Below are 26735 nucleotides of genomic sequence, written 5' to 3' on the forward strand. Positions count from 1 at the left end.
ATGCCACAGTAAGCTGTATTGTGCAGTTACTATGCAGCTGCATTGTGATTTTATGTGACGCAGAGATGTGGAAACTTTTGAAGATAGTGTCAGTAAGACAAAGGTGATCATGTCTGAAATCAGTGTCAATAATAAAGCCACCTTTTCTGCAGGCAGCCTTAATGGAAAATAACCTCGCTGGGTTATTGTATAAACAAGCACACAAAGGTGTGAAAAAAGGCATTTGATAGTTAATATACACTTTATCAGCACTCAGACACATCCTTCAGGAACAATAAGTGACCTCCACCGCTTCCACCAGGAAGTGAAATCCCTTGCACAAAACAAGTCAAATGCAGCCTGTGAATGAATCAGCTGTGAACTGTGTTAAATCGTGGAAAAGATAGAAAAGGTTGGATCAACAACAGAGTCGAGGAACTGAAGCCTGATTTTTACGTTTTACCTGTGAACGCACCATCAAATTGATCACCTCAAAATCAACGAATCTTTACCAAACAGTCCAAACAAACATTTCCACAACAGACTCGCTGTACGTGCTGCTTTCACCACAATATATTTGAAGCAGAAGTTTTTTCCATTAGTAGTTCATTACCTGCTGTCGCCGGTCTCCGCGCTCCCTGCGCTTGGTCCGAGAGCTCAGATCTTCCTATCGGGAAAACACCTTCTCTGCTGCTCTTGTCCCAGCGTAATAATTCCTAACACTCTTCACACTCTTGTTCAGCTTTACTCTTCGCCTCGGCTTCATCCGATGTTGCTCCAGGACGGAATCTGTTTGGACTTTGTTTGCAGGTGTCGCCAGAGTTGCTTGTCCTCTGCGCAGCCGAGTCTGGTCCAGCCCCCTCACGCTCCGGACTGCACGGCTCAATAGGAGATCTGCATAAATAGTTTATAGTGACATTCAGTGCTTTATGTATTTCCAGGCTATGTTTAAATAATGGCACAGGAGCACAGGTTTAGTTGGAAACACAGGTAAGTTGCAATTTCAATTTCCTCCAATCAGAAACAGGTTGGAGTGACGTCACATTTCCTTATGCCCGATGTTGGCGCAAGACATATTTCACTGGTAAAAACTGTTGCTTGCTTACTACAAATTAGAGGTAAAGACTAGGCCTACTTGGATATTATACAGCTTATCATCTTCTCAACCTCAATACTGTAATACCTCCATAATAAAATAAAATAAATTTAAAAAATAGCACCACATAAAAACCTGAACCTGATGTACTTACATGAAAGTACATTTTAATGGTAACACTAATGACTTCCTTTCTGAGTTTAATTGTGTGTAATTACAGGACTTTTATTTGTTTTTTAATATGTCTAATGTTAAATGACTTTATTTTGTCCACCACTGCATTTTTGGTGTTTCTGAGGAAAAGGCTGACTCATAGATAATAATAACATGAGAGAGAAGTGTGTTTCATACAGGCCTGATGTGCAGTACATGCTAACAAAATGATATCATCAGATAGATGTTATTATTGCCAATGTATGCCATTTTTTGTCACGGTAAACTGATGGAATTACTAGACTGGATAAGATAATTAGCTTGTGTCAGAGGTGTTGTGTTTATTAAAGGGGTATGCCAGTATTTTGGTGGCAATTTAGTGTTGCATTTTCATTTTCACTGTAAGCATTGCATTTTCACTGAAGAACTCACAAGAGGCAAACTATTTTGAAAAAAATGAAAAGCTGAGCCAGAGATGCTGACTTTACCTTTGTAGAAAACCTTAAGCCTAACACTGAAAAATGTTGGATTCTGCATTTATCATAATGTAACTCAAAAAATGCTTTCATTTGAAAAACAAAAACCCTGTCCACATCATTAGAACATCACACCTTTAATTTATAACACTGTGACAGACATCATCAGGGTTTTCATTGTATAAGGGACAACAGCTAGCACAGTTTTAAATCAGTGTTCAGCATGGGATCCTTTACTTCCTTCACTTCTAAACTCTCTAAGGTTTCAGATGGATTAATACCCAGAAGACAGAGATGTCCACACAGCATTAACAGGAAACAAATGGAAGACTTTCCCACCCTTCCTGCCCCCAGACTTATCCCACTGTCTGATAATGAGCAACAGATTAAATGTCTAAAATGATGACAGAGCTGACAGGCTATAATAATAATATCTAACTTTTACCACAGTTAGCAATCTGAGTATTTCACAGCTTTGCCTAGAGAAAGACTGTGGAGATGAGAGGATTGCAGGACACTTGATAGATAACAAAAGACCATATTACTTACAGGAGTCTAATTTATATTCTGAGACTGTGGTGCCATCTGTTGGCAAGATTAAGAAATTAGTAAATTTATATTAGTGCCATCTTGTGGATGTTTTCCCTGTAACAATCCACATGCATTTCTTTTTATAAGCTACATTTGATTTTCTAAATATTTCACAAAATAAACCACAGATTGTTCCCCACACGAATTAAGATGTATAGTGCATAATGTAGTGTATTTGCTGCTCTTGTTGCATTGAATATGATCCATGTGTCCTGTAGATGGTGGGAGCAGCACACTGTGGAATTTAATGCACACTCTGAGGCTCACATGCTATCCAAACAAGGCAGCTGTGACCAAGACCAGAGTTGCGTGTGATCTTTATCTTGACAGAATGAGGCAACTTCCTCAATGCAACTGACCTGGAAGCTTTGTATTCCCAAAACCCCCTGGTGTCTTCAGAGCGGCATGGATGAGCCATAACCCTTGACCTCCTTACTAGAGATCCAAAAACAAACAAACAAACAAGTAAACAGCAATAGCAATTGTGCACAAAGAGGCCTCAGGACAGAAATCTTTGTCTCCTTTTGAGGTGCCTGGTATTGTGATGGAGCTTCAAAGAGCAAGAAACAAAACCACTAATATAGAAGCACAAAACACTGTTGGCCAGAAAACAGAAGGGCTCCTAATCACAGTACAGCTGCCATCAAATCGTTTCTGTAAATTCCATCCATGAATGACAGCTTATGAATCACTGTTTGTGTGTGTGCGTGCGTGTGTTAATTTTCACTACAACAAACTCACCCTTCAAAGCTCCTCTTGACCTCTCAAGACATTTCTTGCATTGAATTTGAGACTTTGAGTCAAGGGAATGTTTTACATTCTTGTTTTTCGTGTCACATCTTCAACTTCAGTGTTTTTGTATCATTATCTTTTATAAAAGTGATGAAAAAGTAACCTTTTAAGGTTAATATCACCTCCTGACAAGGTTACACATATCACATACCTCACATAACACCAAACAAGAAAACAAGTGTAAACATGCTGTTTACGTTACTGAATTAAAGATGGCATAAATGCCACATTTTATTATGGACTAATGAATGGGATAAATACTCCTGAGCCTTGAACACTGTTTATCCTGCAAAGCCTAATCACACCATTAGAAAATCTCTGCTCTGCAGCTTTTCATGCCTTAGACAGTTCCATCAAAACAAACAAGGGAAGTCAAATAACTTGCAGAGCAAAACCTGTGGAAAAAAAAGTTAATTCTTTTGCCTTTCTGGAAAGATGATGTTTACTGAAAAGTTAAACATGGTGAATCGTTCATCTCATAAATCTTAATTGGCAGCAATAAAAAATAAGACTAATGTCATGTTTATGCCTCTCGATGGAGGGATTTGCAGGCAGACTCTGAGGAAGTATTTGTGGGAACCTCTAAATCTGATTAATTTGCTGTAACTTTGCCTATGCAGTAAAGCTTATAATCACTGGTCTAACAAATGTGTAATTCCCCATCATTAAGGTGGTAACCTGAGCTAAAAGAATATTAAACAAGCCAAGATCCTTTGTTTAACTTTTATTATGTTAGGGACAAGGTTTTATTATTTGATTATTATTTTGACATTAGTTATGTCATAAATCAGGTACACATACAATCAATAATGTGTTATAGAAAACCTTTAGACAGAATTAACAATAATTTCACAGATGTCTACCAGAAAATACTGGATCAGAACCTGTAATGTAGTCAGTTAATAATATGACAGTGGCTTTGTTCAAGCCAGTTTTTGAAATGTCCAAATTTTGCGCCATGGATGTGCCAAGGGACTCCATGGCTCCCCCTTATGTCAGTGAGTCTTGTGTTTGGCATGTAAATTCAGCTACACAGCAAAGGTCTTGACAGGCTGGCTAATGGCCCCTGGACTTTCCGGTCCTCAGGTGGTGGGGAAGAACCGGAGAACCAAGGGGCACTGTGGTACAGCCCATGCCAGGCAAAGGTTCTCACAGGCCAGCAAATGGCCGCTGGACATCCCAGTCCCCTGGTAGTGGGGATGATCCAGAGAACCAAGGGGCACTGTGGTACAGTACATGCTGGGCGAAGGTGCAAACAGGGCGTCTAAGGGCAGCTGGACATTGTGGTCCCAAGGTGGTATTGAAGCTCCAGAAAACCAATAGACACTATGGTACAGCTCATACCAGGTGAACGTGCTCACAGGCTGGCTAATGTCTGCTGAATGTCCCGGTCCCATGGTCATGGTGGTGGTGGTCGTTGTGAAGAACCAGAGAACATAGGGACACTGTGGTACAATCCATGCACAGTGAAGGTGCTCACAGGTTTGCAGCTGGACATCCTGGTCCCCTGGTGATGTTGTTGTTGGTGGTGAAGAACCAGAGAACCCAGGAGCACTGTGGCACAGCCCTTGCCAGTTGAAGGTGCTCACAAGTTGGTTAATGGCCCCTGAATGTTGCATTTCTCTGGTGGTGGGAAAACCAGAGGACCCAGGAGTACTGTGGTACAGCTGATGACAGGAGAAGGTTATCAAGGCCGGCTAATGGCCACTGAACTTCCCGGTCCCCTGGTAGTGGGGAAGAACCAGAGAACCCAGGGGCATTGTGGCATAGTCCATGCCAGATGATGGTGCTCACAGGCCAGCTAAGAGCGGCTGGACGTCCCAGTTCCCAGGTGGTGATGGGGAAGAACCAGAGAACAGGGTGGATTTAATGCAGTACTTGAGTAAATGTACTTAGATGTGCTCTAAGAAAGAATGTTTATCTAAAGTTATACATCTATTTAGCCTCTAGGTAATTTTACTATGTGAATTAAAGGTTAGGCCATTTTACATTTCTTTGTATTTTTTAAAAAAAGTTTGGGACGATAATGCATATCAGTATATATAAAGTATATAAGTATATATAAAATATTACATTTAATGTCATTTAATGTTAGCTACCAGAATCTGTGTATAAAATATGAAAGATCTAAAAGATCTAATGATGGCGGTTGTCCACTAAATAGATTATTATAATTTGATGTACATAGTCACATCAAACTAATATTTCTGTGTACCTGGAAGCTCATACCTCACTACTATTTGCAGTAAGAATACATAATAGGAAGAAAAAATTCACCTTCATACTTTATAAGGAGCCAGTATCTGTAGTGCTAGAAAAAGGACAAACAGAGGCACATCAAACTTTGCCTCAGGTCTGTTTGAAGGGTACAGCAGTCCTGAGGTTAAACTACTGAATGTTTAAAGTCAAAGTAAAATGTACAAATTATTTTTATAAACCTAAGGCATCTATATTGTATAAGCACTGGGTGAAGTCAGGGCGCCTGATGAAAGTTAACACTGGATAACCCTCACATAGTACTCTTGAATTAATAATTCCCATCTCCTTGACCACACAGACACTCAAGTGTGTTGTCATGCCTGATGCCATGAAAGATTTACCAATGTAGCTTCTTTTTCTTCCAAGTACATTCTTTGAATTTTTTTCAAGACATATTGTTACCAGACTTTACTCTGTGTGAGTCTCTGTGAACTCTTTAAAGTCTCCATCAGCAGCTAAGGTTGATAAACATAGGTCAGGAAAAAAGGTACCAGAATATTTATTACTATGTAAAATGAACCATTTAAATTGAAACTTTAGTGTCTCATAGTTGAACAGTGTATATGCAGACTAGACTAGTCTATGGCCAGATAATCAACCTAAAGCGGAGCTGCAATAGTAGATCTATTTTCCTAAAAATAAATGAGTAAAGGCTGTTGTTTTCAAGAAATGTATAACAATTCGTGATCAAGGGCCCTTTAACAAGTTAATCCAAGCATGTAAAGAGCCCTGCTGATATTTTTAAAATAGCGTGTGTTTTTGTACTACACAGATGGTGACATCAGTGTTACACATTTGACAAGTGGGTCTGTAAAGAATAGAAAATCGGTTTTGTATCAGTATCACTGCGGAACCAAAAATGAAAAAGTGGCGGAAGGTTATTCTTGGATGCACCTCGCTGTTGAGGTGGTCAACTGCGCTTGCGCAAATTTACCAAAACACCGAAGAAAGCAATGACTGCATGATCAAGAAAAACAATGAATCATCGAGTAAGAAACGTGTTTATTTGGGGAAAAGTGACTTTGTTGACAATTAACGCGTTTCAGTGTTCAGTTTTATTCGCCACAGTTATTTAGTGTAGAGTAACGGAAGGAGGGATAAGAATATGTAGCATGCTAGCTGAAAGCTAACGTTATGTGTGTTTGACATTATAACCTGATTACTGTGTGTCTGAGTAATGCACACACACGGTTATTATTATAGTTCTGTTTGTTTGCATTTCAGATGTTCAGTCTCAGTGTGACAGCTCAGTGACTGATCAGAGATGGACAACGTTCCCATGTCAGCCTCAGACGGGACAGCAGAGTGTCCTCTGGTCTCTGAGGACATGGAGGGGATCTGTGTAATGCCAGATCTGAGTGCCATCAAGACTGAACAGTCAGTAGGTGGAAGCCCACATGATACAGGCACCCAAAATGTGGCCATGGGCATCAAGTTCATCCTGCCCAACCGCTTTGATATGAATGTCTGCTCAAGATTTGTCAAGTCTCTCAATGAGGAGGACAGCAAGAACATCCAGGACCAGGTGAACTCTGATCTGGAGGTGGCTTCTGTTTTATTCAAAGGTGAGACTAATGAGACTAATGCTTCTGTGTATTTAAAGTTACAGTAGCCTGGCATGGCATTTATATTTCAGTTCTTGTGATAATGTCTGATGTAAATCTGAGCCAACTAATGTTTGCTTACTCTTTCAGCTGAGTGCAATATCCAGACCTCACCCTCCCCAGGTATACAAGTGCGTCATGTGTATACACCATCCACCACCAAACATTTCTCCCCCATCAAACAGTCCACCACACTGACCAACAAACACCGTGGCAATGAGGTTTCTTCTACTCCGCTTTTGGTGCATTGTAAGTACCACGACAGTTCTCACTTTAAATTTGAACTTTTGCCATGAATCATTAAGTTGAGATTGTTGTTAATACATATGTATGTTTTTTCCATTCAGCATTGTCCATTCATCAGCTAGCAGCACAGGGAGAAATGGTGTTTCTGGCCAGCAGGATTGAACAAGGTAGGCAGGACATCCCAAGTTGATGAGTTAATTATTTGTCTTGCATTAATCGCCGTTGTCATGGTTAAACACTTACTTAGGGCTGCAGCTAGCCGATATTTAACTATAGAGTTACGTTTCCTTCCAACAGATCAGCAGTCCAGAATCCAGTGATACTGAGTTAAGACAAAGAAAAGCGTCATATTCTCAGACTTATGGGTATATATGATGGATGCTGGTTGTGAACCTTTTGTGTATCATTTTTGTAGAGACCGTCATAAATCTCCAAGATGAAGAAGGCTTTACCCCCCTGATGTGGGCAGCTGCACATGGGCAAATTGCTGTTGTTGAGTTTCTGCTCCAAAATGTATGGAAAATTAGGATCTTACATTATTTAGATTTCAGAGTACCTTCTTACTACCTGGGTGTAATTCTATGCTATTCTTGACTGTAGGGTGCTGACCCGAATCTCCTGGCCAAAGGGAGGGAAAGTGCATTGTCCTTGGCTTGCAGTAAGGGATACACTGACATTGTGAAGATGCTCATCGACTGTGGTGTTGACGTCAACGAATATGACTGGGTTCGAATTCTAAACTTTTATTACATGTCCATTTAATCTGATTAAGTAGAATATTACAATAAAGAAATGTCATAAAGGAAATACTTTAATCTAGGTATCAAACTAAGCCCTAGCAGACTTCATACTTTGCAACTTGTGACATTTCCTCCTTGGTTTTCAGAATGGAGGTGCCCCCCTGCTCTATGCTGTCCATGGAAACCATGTGCGCTGTGTTGAAATCTTGCTAGGTGATGTTTTTGTTTTCCTGAAGACACATCTGTGGAGAGATATATTAATCTGTATTAGTAGTTCTTAATAAATGCAGTAATGCTTATGTACTTAGAAAATGTTATGTGTTGTCTTTAACATTGACATGCACAAAAAATTTTTCCTGCCCTTTCCAGAGAGTGGTGCTGATCCTACCATAGAGTCAGATTCTGGGTTTAATGCAATGGACATGGCTGTGGCTATGGGTCACCGGAATGGTATGTGAAAAATAGTCTACATTCAGGTCTACAGCATGCAAGTCTAAGAAACCAGTGTGTGTCCTATAAAATTTTAGCTGGTCAATAAAATGCTGAGTGTTTATCTTTGTAGTTCAACAGGTGATGGAGGCACACTTACTGAAGTTACTGATGGGGATCAGAGAATGAACTGTGGCACTTCAGAACAAACATCACAGGGCTCTGGACAATCGTAGCACCCCCCAGCTGTTCATCCAGAGGAAAATGATTTCAGCATCATCATCATCATGCATTCTGTGGGCCTGATGCGCATGAAGGTTTGTGCTGTGTCAATTTTCAGTCCCCGCCCCACCCCCCTCCTCTAGCCAACTATTTTACTCTACAATTTTTCACATTGGATCTGGAGTAGAAAATTTTGTCAGGGTACACTGACACATTTCAGAAAACAAAATAGTAAAGTTGTGCTCTCTAACTCAGCATGCACTGCATACCACCTGTAATATGCTGCCAAACATGCAGTGCAGGCTTGATTTTTGGTTTACCCAAGTACGGAGGTTTTGTTTAGAGATTGTTTTCCATTGCAGACTGTCCATAGCTGTTCTACCCATTTCCTGACATTGCAGTGTTCTTTAAACTGACTTATTAACCATAATAATAAATGGTTGTTAAAAGATTTTTAATGTAAAACATTGACCTGCTTCATGTTCATTCTGGCTCATCTTCATAGAGCACATTTCTAAGTCTGTAAAAATACAGACTTAAATGCAAATGGTGCAAATCACATGCTGTTAAGCTGCTGCCAGGCTGTTGATTTAGATGATCTTTGTGTTGCTTGTACTCATTTATTTATTTGAATAGACTGTTTTGTAATGTGATAAATTGTCATTCTGATGATGTAACTGTTTTGTTTGTCTGTATAGTAATATTAATGTCCAGATGTGTTGTTCCTTCTAAAAGACCTCACACCTCATTTTAATGTCCCACAAGACTATTGTGGCGCTGTTTGCCACTGTATGACAATGCTTGTGTTTTATACCAGTCATAAGTGGTGTATCAAGAAATACCTTATACTGGTCTCTGTATCAGTCATCATTCTGTACAGATATTTATCTGATTGCAAAAAAGGTCAAAGCACTGTTTATAGCTAGTGAAATTGAGTTATTTAATTAAAGTATCTTTTTAAACTACACACAAGTGTCACAGTCATGGGGGTAGGGGAGAAGTCTGGATTACTGGATGTAAAACCATAGGGTGAACATCTATCCTATCTACACAGGAGAAAAAGCAGTTTGTGTGCTTCAGTTACCACTGTACTGAAATATAAAAAAATATATAACATTGACATTATCTAATACTTCAAAATGCTTTATGTTATTTCATCCTGGTTTTCATTACTACTGTCACATTTTTTATTATTGGAGATAACAGTTCTTATTTAAAATGCCAATTTTCCAGAAACTGAAAGTTGAACCAATAGCCAGTCACTTTACTGACCTGTTTGTCTTGTGAAAATAAGAATAAAGAAATAACATTTCATTTCAGGTAAGCTGATTGAAACCAGTAATGATTATAAAAATATTTTCATAGTGATATACAAATATACAGCCATGTTAAAGGAACCAGACTAAGAGTCTACAGCCATACTAACAGTACTGTGCTTTACTTAAGCATAGCTGTGTTTTGAGCAAAAGAAAGAAAGAAAGAAAACAGAAATTTTGGCTATGTACTGACAGTAGCAAAGGTTTATTCCAGATATGGTGGTTTCAGCGAGGCCACAAAGAATCAAGGTTCAGTAACACGGAGGAAACAGATGCTCAGCAGGAGCCTTAAACACGTCTTACACAGAATCTCTAACTGGACACACAGAGCACAAGTATTTGGAGTCTGGTGGCAATGAAGAGGTGGAATGAGTACTACCTTACTTTTAAATATCTCTACCTTGGCTTTTAATACTTTAGAGCTCTAGAGAATTATTGAAAAAATAATTCAATCAGTACTTTTTTCAGGTGTTGCACATACTCTATTGCTTAGCCAAAATTGACAGCTTATATATCTTCTCAGGTACTTTTAACTGCTAACTTTCCACCTCTTAAACTAGACATTAAACATCTAGACATTAAACCTCTTGTGCCCGACATGGTCCTGTCAAGTTTGGACACTCCAGGGTGTCCCATTTCCTCTAGTTAGCCTCATCCTTGGATGCTTCATCGAAATTCTCCACCAAATCTGAAACAACAGAAGATTCAGTGGTGAACTGACTGAGTTGAGAAAAGAATGTCCATCTGCATAAATGACTCTCAGAGGTGCTGAAACACTACTCAGGAAATGTGTGTTTATCTGAAATATGACACTACATGTAATGCAATCCCAGTTCTTTACTCATCTTGCCCGCTCCTATGTACTCTACAATGTGCTCGACATGTGAGGCCATTGCAACTACTGAAAGCAGCTGTAAAAATGATAGTGGACAGCATCAACAATTTGGCTTCAATTAGTCTATGAAATGTGAGAAATCTGCCTTTCCAAGTTTTGGCTCAAAGTCAAAGGGTCGAGGGTTAAAATGGAAACAATTCAAAATGTCAGAGTAAACATGTTCCTTCAGTGGGAGAACAAAAATGAAACTCAACCTCAACAACAAGATGGCAAAGGCTGTTAACCCTGCACCATAAGACCTCAACTGCTCTTATTTCTGAACACATGTGTAATCATTTGTTACATTAGTGACAACTTGGAAAGGGAGAGAAGTCCTGGGAAAAGTTGAGATTATTCTAATGGCAACCTCATGTGTTTGGTCCATTTTCTTCACAAAGAAAAGCAAACTAAATCTTACGATCTTATAAACAATGAACATGAGATTCAAACAGAAAACCCCGAATTGCACCGTCATCTAAAGTAACTGATGAATCCCCTCTGTCTGACCCCTTTCACAAGCCAGAAGAAAAGTAAACCTGCCACAGTTATTTAACAGTCTATGAACAGAGAAAAGGGAAAATAGTGCAAAGGCGTATTTAAGTAAAAGTGCAAAACTGATCAGATTTTACTTGGAAAAAGTAAAAGTAATCTTTTGTTCTGTGGGGTGGAACAGACTACTTTGCACAGACAATGCTAAATGACAAATTCAGCACTTACCTGGAACATCATCATCTTCTTCTTCTACTGCTGCAATTGGTGCTTTTCCATCTGCAGCTGTTAGAACACAAAACATCTGTCAGGAGCTTGTTAACTTAAGGACAACATTCATCTCTATACAAATCTGGCTGAACAGAAAACAGCTATGAAACAAAAGCCTAATATATGCTATATTCTAACTTCATTCAACCTTTTAAGTACGTTTTAGAAGTTACTAACCCTGTTTGGGGAGAGCCTCAGCAAGTCTCCTGAGGCTCGTCAGGCTGTCGGCTCCCAGCTGGTTCAGGATGCCTGGCAGCATCTCAGTCAGCTGCTTGGTCTCAGCGTGGCCAGTGATGGTGAAGGTGTTTGCTGCAAGGGAGGCTTGCACTTTGGGGTTGTTGAAGTGGATGACTGTTCCTTGATTTGTAAACATGTTAACCTGTGTGACAGACCAAATTCTTTACCGGTTAGTTACCAACCAAATAACAGGCTGCACTGACTGCATTTCATGTTAAACTGGAACAACACAGAGGACATTAATGCGTACCTCTTCAATACCAGAGATGTTGTTGACACCAAGTTTCTTTAAGGAGAACTGGAGCTTCTTGTCATCTGCAGTTGCTGTTCTGTGTACAACCTTCTTCTTTCTGCGAGCACTACCCTATTCATTCAAACATGTTTCGGTGTAAACATTCAGTTCTTAATGATCTATCAATGCATCATCTTCCAAAATATCTTTTTCATCCTTCTGGCCTACAGTAGACTGTTGCTATGTAAAAAAACTATATATAAAACTGCTGGTTGTTATAGAAACTAGCAACATACAAGTTAGTGTGTTGCTGCACTACCAGGTCTTGCAGTTTTAGGCAACCAGATTCATAGTGTTGCAAAAGACTGATAGCATCTAAAATCTCATTCAACTCAATCTCATCTGACAATGTTATTGTGTCAATTACCTTTCCGCCGATGCGGACTTGTGCCTGTAGTTTAGCAAGTTTCTCTTGATTCATAATTGCTTCTTTCATCTGAAAACAGAACATCATATGTTATTATGTTAAGTGTCTATCATAGGTTATTTTAATACTGACAGGCTGAATACAGGTTTAATATGTTCATTTCTAAATTTCAATTGTTTTAATTAAGTCCCATAAAACTGCGCTACAGTATATGCCAGCAACTTTACAAACTGTTGATAAAATGAACTGACTATAAACAGGAAGATATATTAGGTTTAATTCACTCAACCTCAGAGCACAAAAGGATTAGACACAAAGCACACCAGGCAACTGAGGAGTGTGTAACAGATTGAAAATGACTAGCAAAAAAAACTAATGTCAAACTAAATGAAATTAAAACCAGTGAAAACAATTTTCACCAATAGTCAAAGATCAATAATATACTATTAATACTTGAGAAAACATTATAGCATGTTCATTTCTCATGATGTTGGACCTAGCTAAAATAAAACTTTAGTCCCATTAGTTTCCCATTTGACAACTCCTTAAAACAGTGCACATCTGCAGTGTTACATCCTAGCAGCAACCGTCATTCATGAAATTAAATCTGTCCTGAAGGCTCTGCAGCTGCATAGCTGGCCGACCTACAAAATATCTCAAGCAGTAGTGCCTTAAACAACTGGCACAGGTGTGGTGCACACATTATAAACACAAACTATGCTGAAGAAGACACACTAAGATGTATAGTGTGCGAAGGATTACAGAAAAAGAATGATGGTGACATGGTGAATATGATGTATACCTAAATTTCTGTGTATGCGATCCTTCCCATCTGACATGAATGAAGGAAACACAAATACATCCGGTGTAGCCAAAACACATGTCGAGTGTTGTGTTACTCTGTACTAACGTGTCCAGTAGACCAGATTGTCTTTATTCTTCATTAATGCTTTCTTGGCAAACCACAACCTCAACAGCAGACAGCATTAATAGATGATCAATATTAAACTCTAGAGGGTGTACACAGGTGTGGGTTCAGCTTCTAAGGCATGGTAATGTCTCTACGGTGCATGTCCACATACTGCATTACAATATTACTTGACATGACAAGTCTGTACATTTTTAAAAGCTATAATCTTCTATAAACATCAGGATACAGAAAATGGAAAAAAGACCCCAAGTGCATTTTGAACTAATTATGAACCCATGTTTATGTTTGATTTACCACGTGATTAGCAAAGTGTTTTACAAATATTTACAACCAGACCAGATTATCTGTGACTTTGCTAATTACTGAGTCCACAGGAAAACACAGCAAGCATCCTAATGATGCTGCGGGTGTGTAAAGGAGAACTTAATCAACACACAGGTAAGGTCACGCGCACAGGTATGGTGTGTGCGGGGGGTAAAAAGACCTTAAAGATAAAGTTAAGGAGCAGACATTAGCGCCAACTTGGGTTAATTACCAACAGAAAGCTAAGTTAGCAGTTATCCGTGTGTAGGCGACAAGCAAAGGCAGCGAAATAAGAAAAGGCCAAACCAAACACGCCAGGAGCCGCGCAGGTAACAGCAGGTGGGTTAAAACTACGGTTTGCTGACTAATGTACCGAAACGAGGTGTGGTTCAGCTTTTTGTGGAGGAACCTGTAGGCTAACTTAGCTAGCCTCTGAGCTAACTGGGGAAACTGTGGAGCGGACGGCCTGACTCTCAGCTCCCTCACACACACACAGCCACACATAACCCCGGTAGATTTCAGCCACCGGGTCAGAAAAGGGTCTCGTTTACCTCTTGCTCTCGGGTCGGGGGGAAACAATGCAGAGAAGAAGGTATTTAAAGCTCCTCACTGACCTGTAAACTAGCAGCAGACACATGCGGGGAGCAAGATGGAAGCGAGAGGGGAGGGAGGAAGTGACGTACGGCAAAAGTACAATCTGGTTGTGGGTCTTCGCTGCCCTGAGTTCTGCCTTGCAGGCAACGCTAAGACACCTGAGGGAACCTTCAGTAACTAAAAGTAAAGGTTCAGGTTAGCGTTAGGGCATTGGGGGTTGGGGCCATATTAACAAGACTGCAATGTTTGAAATGTTATATGCATTACTCTTCTTTCCCCAGAAATCCTGTTCTAGCATTCACCGTCATTAAATGTTCTTCCTTAGACATTTAACCCCATGAATGATGTTATGCATCATGTTTTATTGCCAGAGGATAATCTGATTAGACTCACATTTACCAAAGTGCAAACCAGAACAACACAGACATGTCACTCAGTGGCCCAGCACAATAATCTGTGCCCTGTAGATATGCAGCCTCAGTGGTTACTGTTTTACTTTTAACCATTGTCACAAATAAGTGAATCAACAAGTAAACACATGCCTTTGTAATGGAAATGAGGGTGATTGTTAATCCAGAGGAGGATGTTTTGTTAAATGTCAGTATTTATTTATAATCAGCATGACCAAATAACAAAATTGCAACTAAAATGACAAAAAAAAGAAAAAAAAAACATAATTTAAGCATTTTAAAGCATGTTGTGTTCCAACATCATGCCCCTCTGTACACCCAGATGCTTCAGTGTAAAAGTCTTCAAGTGGTGCCTTTTTATGTAATTCATTGCCTTTGTCAGATCCTCCATCTCCAAGAGTAGGGAGGCTTTTACTGTGAAGCACATGCAGCTGCGTGATGTGGAGAAATGTCGATGTATTCTCAGTGTATTTTTTGTCAGTTCAATGGACAAAGATTATGATGCTATATGTCAGAGCATTAGGCTAAAACATCCAGGATACAATCACTCCCTTTTAAGGTATGATAACTTCTTTGCCTATTAAAAGTAAAGGCTTTCTGTTTTCAGGACTTTTGACTGAGCCATTTAACTCCCCAATGACAAATAATTATAATGATCATTTTTCACAGGGGAATTCTGGTTAAGTCATGAGTGGCATGTTAAGCGGCAGCAGCTAAAAATATTTTTATTATTCAGTGATCTGACATTATTTTTGTGATTTGATTAATCATCAGAAAATAACAATTTTGCATAACCCAAGCTCATATCTTCAAGTTTATTCTTTGGTCTGACCATCAGTCCTAACCTCAAGATATCCCAAGGTGCACTAAGAAAACTCTTTCTTGATACCTTTTGCTTAAATAATTAATAAAGTAATTAACTGATTAAATGCCCTAATTTATTAATTCGACTGTTAAGTGATCCATGCACACCAAAAGGGAGTAAGAAAATACTAAGAGAGAGAAAGGCTGCTAAAGAAGTCATTGCTGTTCATTTGAGTATTTCATTACAGTAAATTCACATATGTTTTAGTATGAATAGTTAAAATAAAAATTTTGTGTTTTTGCTCTATTTTCCAAAAAAAAACTACATAAATGCATTTTGGCAATTTATGTCTTATCCAAATGTCACATGGTCCTCCCACAAAAAACTGCTGATCCACTCATCTTTTGCTGCTTATCCTTTGAAATGTAAGTGAAAAGGTTTGGATGAACAAACAAAGTTTACAGTAAGTGTCCACATTAAACAAATCAATTATAAATTGAATTGGAAGTAAATGCCAATCTAGGTAAGACAACCTTTTGTCTCTGGATGACCTTCAACTTTCAATATTTGAAATAAAAATACTTATGCAATCTAAGAAAAAACAAAAATAGTATATTACCATAAAATGGCCCTAAATGACTGATCCGTTTTTAAAAATTCAAATCATAATATATTTATATGATAACTGCATGGAATTTATAAATTAATGCATTCATGTCATGTTTTAGTTTCTTTTTCTGTTGTGTACTCTGGAAAAACAAATGCCCTTTCCTCCCTCTAATTCGAGACTTGGGTGCAGTTTAAACAACTTTCAGGGGCTTTTGGGAGTGTGAGACTTTGTTTCAGAAAATGTATCAATATTTTCCTTTTGTGCAAAGGAAATCCCATATATTTTCTCTGATATAACCACAATCAGGTCGACTAAATTCCTACAGGGTGCATATGCAACAAAAATAATAATTAAAAATCTATAGTGATTGTTCTGGAGTACAGCACGCACAGTATCTTTGTCGGCACCGTCTCGCCTTGCATGTGATCCACATTAATCACAGGCCCATGCGCGGACCTTCTCAGAGGGACCGTTGTGGTGACACTGGGGGGTTTGTCAGGGTTTTCATGATAACCCGTGGCACGGAAACACTCTGGCATCGCTGAGGGGGAATTTAGAAACACTTTGGAGATGGTTTACCACACATCATCGCGTCGCCGTGTTCGTGTCGAGTCACACAAAAACAGAAAGAAAGAATATCACCCAGTCTTCATGGAGCATAATGCACATTTTGTGTCGGTGATTAACGAGTTTGAATAAAAGTCCATGTGCACAGATATGAAATGTGCTTGAGTTTAAGATTTTCAGTAACTAAACCCACGTGCGCACTTCGGGCCTGTCATGCATGAGTTTAGTTGCTGAATGAAAAAGTTCTATACCATGAAAAACTCTTTACTTTTGTACCAAACTCTGTTTTAAAATGGGTTGGTTTAAAGAAACTTAGTCCTGTATGTTTGGCTGTGACAAATACAGCTGTTCACGGCTTTTATTTTTATGGGCCAGAAATGTTGTAAGACAAATCCACCGCTAGATGGCGCTGGTCAAATGCAAACCTATGAAAAGTTATTGATGGACCACACAGTCCTACGTTTCAGGTTTGTTGTGGAGATTTTTATTAGCCTATAAGTTTTTATTTGAGGTCAACTGCATTTAGGAAACCAGGCTGATAACTTATCACTTTCTGACAAAACAATGAGAAATAAAATGAACATCAGTTTAGGAAAGTTGTTCTTTGACTGTTTGAGTAAACTCGGTAGAGTGCAGAGTTTTTGTTGTACTCTGATTTATTTTGCTAGATTTCAGGCCCGTGTCTACTGTCATCCTTGACAAAAATTGGAAAGAGTGCCAAAAATAATTTTTAGTCTGTAAAGGCCAAACTGGTCCTTCAGAATAAAACGCAATCTACTTTCACATTTTGTTACCGCACTCTTATTTAATAATAACTGTAATAGCTTATAGTTGTGGTCCAAAATCAACAAAGGTGAAATAATGCATTTAAGGCTAATTATATTACCATGTTTTAATAATAATACAGACTTTGCAGTACTCCCTTAGTACTGAGTCAAAAATAATACTTTCTAAACACATTTCTTTCTTTTAGGTTATTTTTTGTATTTTCTCATTAGGTTTTATTATTTTTAATTAAACAAACAGCAAATAAACCTAAACAGAACAACAACATCTTCCTCCCAACTCATTAAAAAACTCAAATTAATTTACCAGGACTGTCCACACACTCGGCAGCACCGTGCACCAGACGCACGGCAGCGGCCTTGTATCTGCGGCTTGCATGCAATGTGTGACCCGTGACTGATTCGAGTTAACAGCTGACTCTTTTCCATTACAAATGGCTCGCGGATAATCTAGATAACTACTGGATCACGCAAACCTAGCTGGCTGGATGCTGCTCCATACTCTGGCGCTAAATCAGAAAGCAGTCTCCGGTGGGCTATAGGCTGTTTTCTCAGGGACTATTTTTTGTTACCTATCCTCAATCATAATCGGATTTTATTTCTAACATTTTGAGCTACTGTATCTTCAAATTAAAAATCGAAATGTGCGTGCGTTACCTTAATGTATGACACTACTAACTTAGCCTAAATAAATAAAAAGCTTGTCAAAATATCCACTTCGATCTTAACAATGCCCATACCAGCAATTTGCCCAGACTAGGTCTGTTTCATCCTCCAACATCTATTTTTACGCAAAACACTGGAGTGGAATAAAAGCTTCACGCTAGTCATATGTGGACTATAGGCCACCGTGAATGACCACTAAAAGGGATGTAGGCCACACCAAACTTTTTTTTTTCTAAACCACTCGGTTAATTTTCAAAGACCTTTTTTGTTAGTTGATTTTTTTCTCTCTTTCCATTTGCCTCTGTGACGTTTCCTCACCATGTGATCAGGGCGGTGGTATAAATAACCAGAGAAGATCCGCCCCCTCTGTGATTCAGGTTTGGTCCTTTCGCAGGTTTCCCGGTACATCTCTCTGCCTGGCATCGACGGGACCGTTCGTAAGTCGGCGATAAAACCCTGAAAACATATGGAAACAGCGAGAAAACAGGGGGGCATCTCTCACCGGCGGCGACACGTGCTCCTCTCCTCTCCCCCTCCTCATATGAGTTTTTGAAGAGGGAGGGCAGCGCAGCTTGTGCATCTCATCGTCCTCGTCATCTGGCGTCGGAGCGCACAGCCGTGTGTGAGCCATGACTCTGAGCTCAGAGATGTCGGATGCCTCCATCCTGTCGGAAGAGACCGACATAGACGTGGTCGGAGAAGGGGAGGATGGGGAGAACCAGACGCGCTCCTACGTGGACGAGGTGGCGCAGATGCACGACGGCATCCTCCTGGCAGGCTCTCCTCCTCCGTGCCTGGACAGCTCCACCTCCTCCAGGGATACCTACAAACCAGCGGGCAAGAACACCCTGGTGAAGCCCCCTTATTCCTACATCGCCTTAATCACCATGGCCATCCTGCAGAGTCCCAAAAAGAGGCTCACCCTGAGCGAGATCTGCGACTTCATCAGCAACCGCTTCCCGTACTACAGGGAGAAGTTCCCGGCCTGGCAGAACTCCATCAGACACAACTTATCCCTCAATGACTGCTTCGTCAAGATACCGAGGGAGCCCGGGAACCCTGGGAAGGGCAACTACTGGACTTTGGACCCGGAGTCGGCTGATATGTTTGACAACGGGAGCTTTCTGAGGCGGAGGAAACGCTTCAAGCGGCAGCAGACGCAGGACTTACTGCGGGAGCACAACAGTTTTATCCCGGCTGGTGCTGCGTATGGCTACGGACCGTACGGCTGCGGAGGATACGGCATCCAGCTCCAGTCCTACCACACACACTCCGCGCTTTTTGCTCTGCAGCAGCAGCAACAGCAGCACTCCAGGCATTCACATTCACACACGGGAACCATTATCCCTGCGCCGTCTTTGATGCCAACCACCACGGACTTAGCCAGGAGTAGGTTTTATCCCCAGCTCAGCTCCAGTCTGGCCTCAGCCACCGTGCAGGCTGCAGCCCCGGTGCAGAAGTCCAGCTCTCCGGTGCAGCGATCTCCCTTCTCCATAGAGAGTATCATCGGGGGGTCACTGAGTCCCTCCAGGACTTCTCCGGTCGTTGTCCCGGTCTTACCATCCTCTTTGGGCCCTCCAGCGGCCAGCCAGACGCAAACAGTCCACCCTGGAGCTGTTTTACACCCGGCTGAAAACTTTCCGAGCAGAGTCGTCAGCGGTACTAGCGGCTGTTAAATGTCTTAACTACAAACTTTTCAAGAGACTAAAAAAAAAAAGAAACAGCAACAAAAACAAAAAACGCCCCTCTTTGAAGGTAGGATTATTTTTGTATGTTTATTTGATAGCACGCAGCTGAATGATGGACGTGAAAACACTATTTGTGCCTATATTCATGCTGTTTAAACAGATATTTATGTTGCTTTTATTCGGTGTGAATCAGACTCTGACCACGAACTTTGTATTTTCCATGAAGTGATTCGTTTCAGTCACTGTTTAGGCGTCTCAGGATAACGACTTGATGAACAGGTTATAAATGATCACATGTTTAAAATAGGCTAATAATGTATTTGTGTCAAACACATGTTTTTATTACTTTGACAAATCAAAACATTTTGAAGGTTTTGATTTGAACTTTGTATTAAAAGACAGAGAGAACAAAGTCATACATTTATAATAATAATATGCAGTGTGTGTTCATTTCAGTAATAAAACATTGTACATTTTTTGGCAAGTATTGTGTAATTGAAGTGTGATATTTTTACACAGTTTGTTTTTCAACAAGAATAAATTTCCTTTTGCAAAAAAGGTAATTTGTTTGGAAATAAATGTATTAAATAATCTCAAGCTCCATGGGCCCAGTGCTACACCACAGGTTTATACTTGGAGAGAAACGATGCTGTTCGTGACACTGATAACTCTAACTGGATGGCACAACGTGAAGCATAAAACGTGTGTGTGGCGTCATGTGCCACAAAAATCTATTTATAGTATATTTTGTTTACCAATGCACACTTAGTTGAGCTGTACACTCTCCACTCTCGGTGCTGCACACTTTGGAACATGCGCACACGGGCCCTGCGTGTCCATCTGACCTCTGTCACACTCATCCTTGTAATTACGGTGAGCGGACAGGAAGGTGTCAGCGGGGTGAGACAGGGGCTGTATTTTACCGGCTTCAGGTCGGTGATTACACTGTTGCTGATGTCGACAGCTGGCCAGCTCTTGAGAAAACACTCTTCATCCAGTGTTTCATTATCTGCTCTTTTATGACACAGTTTTCCCAGAGAAAATGAAATGTTGCTCCCGGGGTCTCGCTCTGGTGCCACGGGGTCAGCAGAGCTAGAGAACAGGGATGTTTTGGAGGTTAAAACCACCGTAATCCGCTCACAGATTTTAGTTCTTACTCACTTGTCCGACAGAGGAAAGAACATATCATTTGTAACATGCAAGTAGCCGCTGACACAAAAAGCCAGAGTGCGTTTTTTTTTTTTTTACGCACAGGGAAACTTGCAGATAATTAACGTTAGGAGCTGGTGTTGACCTGTAACTGTATTCTTTTTCTTCAATAACTGACAGGTACCGCTCATCTCCAAAACTAATTTCAGCCTGAGGCAGGTGCTGGAGCTCACGGCTGCCACACCTGTGTTTCCGTGATGCTGCATGATGTGTCAGACCTCCATTTAATTTTGCATGAGGCCTGTACTCCGCGTCCCCGCTGCTGCCGTGACTGGACGTGTGCGCTCGTCCAGTGCGCCTGTCTGCCTCCCCCGATTCCCCATGCGTGTAGTAGATAGCTAAATTAGTGCAGCGCTTAGAGCCAGTTCACTAGGCCACGGGAGGACAGCTATTGCGTGATGATGTAACACGCAATGAGAAACAGGCGCACGCACACACACACATTGAAGAGAGAAGGAGAGCAGCAGGGAACGAGGTCAGTTGTAGCTACTGTATGAACGTGTTTACAAATACAGTGAGCTAAACATTTAAAATAACAATGAATGCGATAACTAGCGAATATAAAAAATGTTATTATAATGTGTGTATTGTAACTGTGCAAAACAGCGACTTGTAATTTATATTTTTATACAAGCCTTATGTAAACACACCAAGAGTGTGTATTTAACGTCTACAACGCCTTCAGTAGCTACTACTACTATTAATATTACTGTGATTATCTTGCTATGGTCCTGTGATGTCTTTTTAAGGCCTGCGCTTTATTTGGACCATACGCAATTTACCGTGAAGTCATCAGTCTGTTTGACTTTTGTCTCATGTAATTTAAAAGCCCTTTTTGACCAATATTAGTAGCTAAGATCTGGGGGAGGGGGGGTATTAATGTTAATGTGTAGGTTACGCATGCGCCCAGATTACGCACGGTAGGTTTAGTATAAATTTACAAACTCATTTGGAAACACAGTCTTTATATTGGGCACGTTTCAGAAGGGATGTAGGTCTAAATGAATAAAGTCACACACGCTCCTCTATGTCTACCAGCCTATACCGTGCTACATGCCATCTTATTATTTTTTTATGTGACTAGGCCTGGAAAATAGATCTGGTGTCTAAAAAGACCTTTTGGTTAAATAGACACGAAAATAGGCAAATTAATAAATAAAGTTATCAGTTATGGATGCACAGTTAAACGGAAAGTTTACGGTCTGTAATTATCTATCCATCTGTCTGTCACAGGACCTGCACATGATTGATTAAAGTGATGTGGCCAAAATAAGCCAAATAACTAACTAACTAAATAAATATAAGTGTATCTGACACAAATCTTTATTTTTATGGCCAAATGCTCGTTCTGGGAGCCTCCATGTGGGAACCAAACAATGGTTCTTAGCCTGTTCTGCAGAGAAACACGGAGCCACTTACTTTACTTTATTTTTAATGGGCTGAAACACAAGATATTTAATACAGGGGTCAAAGAAGAATTAAGAACCATGAACAAGAGGAGCGATCAAAATAAAGTTGGACGATGTTTAAGAATATTGATTTAAATTCTCATAAAAAAAACAAGTTCCTCGATTTAAAAACTCTGAATTTGAAAAATCTCTGGATTTGTTTCCTGAGGTGTTTTGTCATGAGCCCAGGCAGCAGAATAGACTATAGGTGTGTATGTATAGGCCCTGCAGTTTAAAAAATGTGTAATGGGGTTTTCATGAAATGTCACGGATCATGTGGGCATCAGCCTCCTTGAGCATGACTGAAGCTCAGTTAGCAGTTTATCATGCGGGGTCACAGGTCATGAAGAGAGGGGATAAAGCACAACACTCAGCCCATAAAAGACACCGGGCTCTGGCTAAAATGTGTTAGGACATTTAAGACTGTGAAAACAGCCTGTATCTCAAAGAAAACCGTAAAAACTCTACTTCACTTTACGCTGCAGACCAGCACACCATTATTTCAATCACATTTTGCCCCTCTTGATGCAATCCTTAACTGAGCACAACGTCTTACTGACCATATAAGCTTTAGTCAACAACTAGTCGAAATAAATTTAACCCAGAAAATGTATCTACAGGATTTATAATTGTTATGAAATTTTAAATGTATTCAACATCAAAATAAACTAAAAACTTGTGTAAAGGGGGAAACGATTTTATGGCTTTGTTGTTTTTTCTCTTTTCTTTTAATATTAATAGCATAAACACAGCCTGAGTACTTTTGACCCCATGTTATAAAATAGGATTTTATACTAAGATTTGTTTTTCATCCAATGAGAAACATTTTAAGGTTAATAAAATTAAAACCCTTCTACTCATAAATAATAAATACAGGTTGCCCTGTGGGCAATGGAGCATTTTAATTTTTTTTCCCTGAATAACAAGAATTAAAATGTTATGTTTCTGACCCAGTAATGCCATTATAAAATATGAAATTATTTCCAACCCCAGCTGCATGAGATAAAAATGAGGGTCCTCGGTGAGATTAACCAAACTGTTTTATATTTACTCTATATTATAAAATATAATAATAACAATAACAACTATCCCCATCACCATTCTAATAATCATCGTTTGTCCCACAACTCATACAAAGTAACTGCTACAGATGAAAAGTAAATTAAATGAAATAAAAACACTGAGGAATAAATACGTAAGGAAAGGTATCTGAAAAGACAGGATTCGTGTTTGTGTGAATCTGCCTGAGAAATACTGACAAGTTTTATTGTGAAAGTAGGTATTTATCCCTTAAGAACTTTAAAATAAATGTTTAACTGGCTAGGAATGTATTGTCACCATTCATGCTTGATCCCCACTAAAGATCTATATTAAATGTAGAAAACATAATTAATTTTCATACAATCAATTGAATTTTAATGATTTATTACAGAGGCATTAATCAAAGGCTCTGTAAATGTGTGTGTAGGCCAGAAAACTGAAGTTTCACTTTGTCTCTTGCATCAGGTTTTTAATATCAGAAGCAAAAATCTGGTGCCTAAATCTTAGAAGATCTGATGGAAATGTATGAAAAATCATAGTAGAAATTTAAGAAAAAGAGAGCAATAGTGAATTGGTAGAGTATAGGGAATGACAAAAAGAGTAAAAAAAAAAAAAAAGAGTGAATAGCTCCCAGGGAGGTGCAGAATCTCTCCATCTGCTATTCAGTGTATGGAACAGTCGCTACACTTATCCCCTCTCTCTAAAAGGAGCTCCGCTTTCCACCCCATTAAAAAGTTTGGGAACTAATGCCACCCCTGAATACTACCCTAATTAGAGGCTCCTCAGAACTGCAAGGACCTGCTACACAAGAGTGGCTTTGGGATAGGTTCTGCTTTTCCCCTTTTGTAATGCCATAGTTTTGCTCTTTCTTTTTCTGACCCATTACATCTCAGTTTCTTTCTTTCGTTCGCTCTTTCTTTCCTTCGTTCTTTCTTTCTTTCTTTGTGTCCTCTTGTCAGATTTTTAACTAAAAGCAGAACAAAGCTTTCATCATTTATTAGCACTTTTGATCCAACCCTGCAGAGACAGAGTGATGGTGAAAGCGTGCAGCACTGATGAGTACACATGATGAGACCCACAGTTACAGTAACAGCTGTACAGATACATGAAGTGCTGTTTGACTGAGGAATTAAAAACTCCAGGCCCCATCGCTCCAGACAGTTCAGGGAGAAACACTGAGCTTTCACCACTTCATGAAGTGCAACCTTACGCGTCCTTGCACATAATTTATTTAGCTGAAAACTTTCAGGGGTGTTTTTATTTGTTCTACATCTTGCCTGTCTCACCTCGGTCTGAACCCACAGATCCGGGATCTGCTGCAGAATTATGTTGCTGCCTCTCACTGCATTTTTCACTTTTTTAGCCCTGCACGTGTTTGCTTTGGCATGCTATCCACTCTTACAAACAACTGGGGCCCGTAGCTTATCCATCACGCTTGTGCAGAATGTGATGATAAAATAACAGGCGGCTTGAAACAAACCATTTGTTACAGCAGAATTTATTATTCTGTCCACTTGAAACAAAGTACAGAGGTCACCTCGGCATCTCCTACTTAGGTTACAACAATAAATAGAACAGAAATTGGCTGCACATAGCCACGGCATCACAGCTGGTTGGAAAGTCCCACTAAGTCCTGGTCACTCCAAAGACTTCTGAGTCCAGCAGCTGTGTGTTGTCACGGCAACATCCGCTGACCGTTTGCATCCTACACGTCATTAAGCATCATCGCATCGCCGTTCAGAGGGGCGTTCTTGTGACTACCAGCTTCAGGCCTGATTAGTTACATGCAACAACGCCTTTCGGTCATAAACACTTCATCGAGCTCCAGAAGCCCGTTCATCATCGTGACGCCCACAGGTAATCCACACCAATGGCTGCAGCTGACACAAGGCAGAACCCAAACATTTCCTCCTCTGAGCAGGACCCACTTCTAAACACAGACAGGCAGCAATCCATACAGCAAACACAGAGCGTTCCACACTACAAAACACTGAGATACACAAAAAGCTCTAGCCTGTGCATACGTATATATACATATATATTATATATATGTGTGTGTGTGTGTGTGTGTGTGTGTGTGTGGTGTGGAGGAGGCGGATAAATGTGTGAACTTGGGAGTAGTTCCAAATTCCAACTTTGCAACCTCAGTTTGCATCATCTGCGTTATGTCATTCACATTTTACTGACGATGGCCCTGTCACTCAAAAAAAAAAAAAAACCCCAAAAAAAACTGGAAGCCACCCATGTAGGCCCATTGACTCCTCATTTTTCCTTCCCTAAATATCCTTCCCCTCGCCTCCCCTGAACATTCCCTTCTGTTTGTATATTTCTTTTCTTCCATCCTTCTCTTTCTCCAGCTCTCTGCCTCATTGACTCGACCACAAAGTGTCTATGGCAGAGGACTCGGATCTCTAAAAGGAACAGGGAGAGACGCTGGTGCTGAGCATTTAAGTGATTGGATCAAGCCAGCCCACCTCTTTCTGTGTTGCTGAGCCTTCTCAGGCTTTTGGAAGTTTGCCTAAATCTGTCTAGATATTTGACAGACGTGCTCTTCTCACACAGCAACAGACCGGCCCACAATTAGATCCAGAGATTTTAGGATATACACACACACACGCACACAAGCACACAAGCACACAAGCACCACCAGCTCTTGGATAGCTTTTGCCAAAATGTGAACCACATAAAAGACAAAACCATGACCCTCTGCAACATATTAAGGATCTGGGCTTTGATTTCCTGATCACACAGTGCATGGTTATGTATGACATTGTCGAGGTGAGGAAAATTGCTTAGAAGGACACGTTCTTAAATTGTCAACTGTCCTCTGAGTCACAGCATTGTAATGCCTGGGAAAAGAATAGATTGAGTATTTCAGGGTCCATTTCCTAACATCTCAGTGTCATATAGTCTCATCTTAGAGGGAATTTCTGCAGACTGATGCCCCTTTCACCAAACCCTTCTCACCCCCCCCTCCAAAGATTTTCTGAAATAATGAAAATATATACCTAGTGTGCAACAACGACGCTGATTCTCTTAAAGGGAGGAAAGTCACTGTGAAAACATAGTATATTGTCTTGCTGAAAGCCCCATTTTATCTGGAGTGCCAGTATTAAAACTCACTATAGAAAACGTCTAACAGGTTAAGATCTCACTAAAGTGGAAATAAGATGCTGTTTTATTTGATACTTCCTCCCAAGGCAGTAGGCACATCCTGTTCCCTGTCACAACATTTTCAGGGGCCTC

General features: G+C 40.1%; 4 protein-coding genes across 10 annotated transcripts in view; 2 read left to right on the forward strand and 2 right to left on the reverse strand.

The window, feature by feature from the left end:
* The window catches only part of arhgef28a (Rho guanine nucleotide exchange factor (GEF) 28a), a 36999-nt gene extending 36031 nt beyond the window's left edge, over window positions 1–968 (reverse strand). For all 6 annotated transcript variants that reach the window (XM_026297273.1, XM_026297270.1, XM_026297274.1 and 3 more), the window contains exon 1: window positions 593–968. The gene's annotated coding sequence lies outside the window, so the exon portion shown is untranslated. The remainder of the gene's footprint in view (window positions 1–592) is intronic.
* Window positions 969–6217: 5249 nt separating this feature from the next.
* ankra2 (ankyrin repeat, family A (RFXANK-like), 2) lies at window positions 6218–9554 on the forward strand. Its single transcript, XM_026297711.1, has 9 exons — window positions 6218–6335; window positions 6571–6911; window positions 7041–7199; window positions 7298–7363; window positions 7612–7709; window positions 7797–7922; window positions 8083–8149; window positions 8306–8386; window positions 8499–9554. Exons 2-9 carry the CDS (start codon window positions 6611–6613, stop codon window positions 8552–8554), a joined length of 954 nt encoding a protein of 317 aa, XP_026153496.1. The 5' UTR covers window positions 6218–6335; window positions 6571–6610; the 3' UTR covers window positions 8555–9554.
* A 524-nt stretch (window positions 9555–10078) lies between these two features.
* Window positions 10079–14362, reverse strand: btf3 (basic transcription factor 3). Of its 2 annotated transcripts, none has more exons than XM_026297712.1 (6): window positions 14281–14362; window positions 12433–12501; window positions 12024–12137; window positions 11714–11915; window positions 11495–11551; window positions 10079–10591 (listed from the first exon to the last, which is right to left on the reverse strand). In XM_026297712.1, the coding sequence occupies exons 2-6, from the start codon at window positions 12499–12501 to the stop codon at window positions 10545–10547; spliced, it is 489 nt and encodes a 162-aa protein (XP_026153497.1). In that variant the 5' UTR covers window positions 14281–14362; the 3' UTR covers window positions 10079–10544. The 2 variants fall into 2 exon arrangements, with proteins under 2 accessions (XP_026153497.1, XP_026153498.1); XM_026297713.1 differs by having other exon boundaries at window positions 14218–14331.
* Window positions 14363–18485: 4123 nt separating this feature from the next.
* On the forward strand, window positions 18486–20194 carry foxd1 (forkhead box D1). The gene has a single exon (XM_026297724.1). It carries the CDS (start codon window positions 18733–18735, stop codon window positions 19777–19779), a length of 1047 nt encoding a protein of 348 aa, XP_026153509.1. The 5' UTR covers window positions 18486–18732; the 3' UTR covers window positions 19780–20194.
* Window positions 20195–26735: the final 6541 nt, after the last annotated feature.

Source organism: Mastacembelus armatus, chromosome 12, assembly GCF_900324485.2.
Source record: "Mastacembelus armatus chromosome 12, fMasArm1.2, whole genome shotgun sequence".
NCBI lineage: Eukaryota > Metazoa > Chordata > Actinopteri > Synbranchiformes > Mastacembelidae > Mastacembelus > Mastacembelus armatus.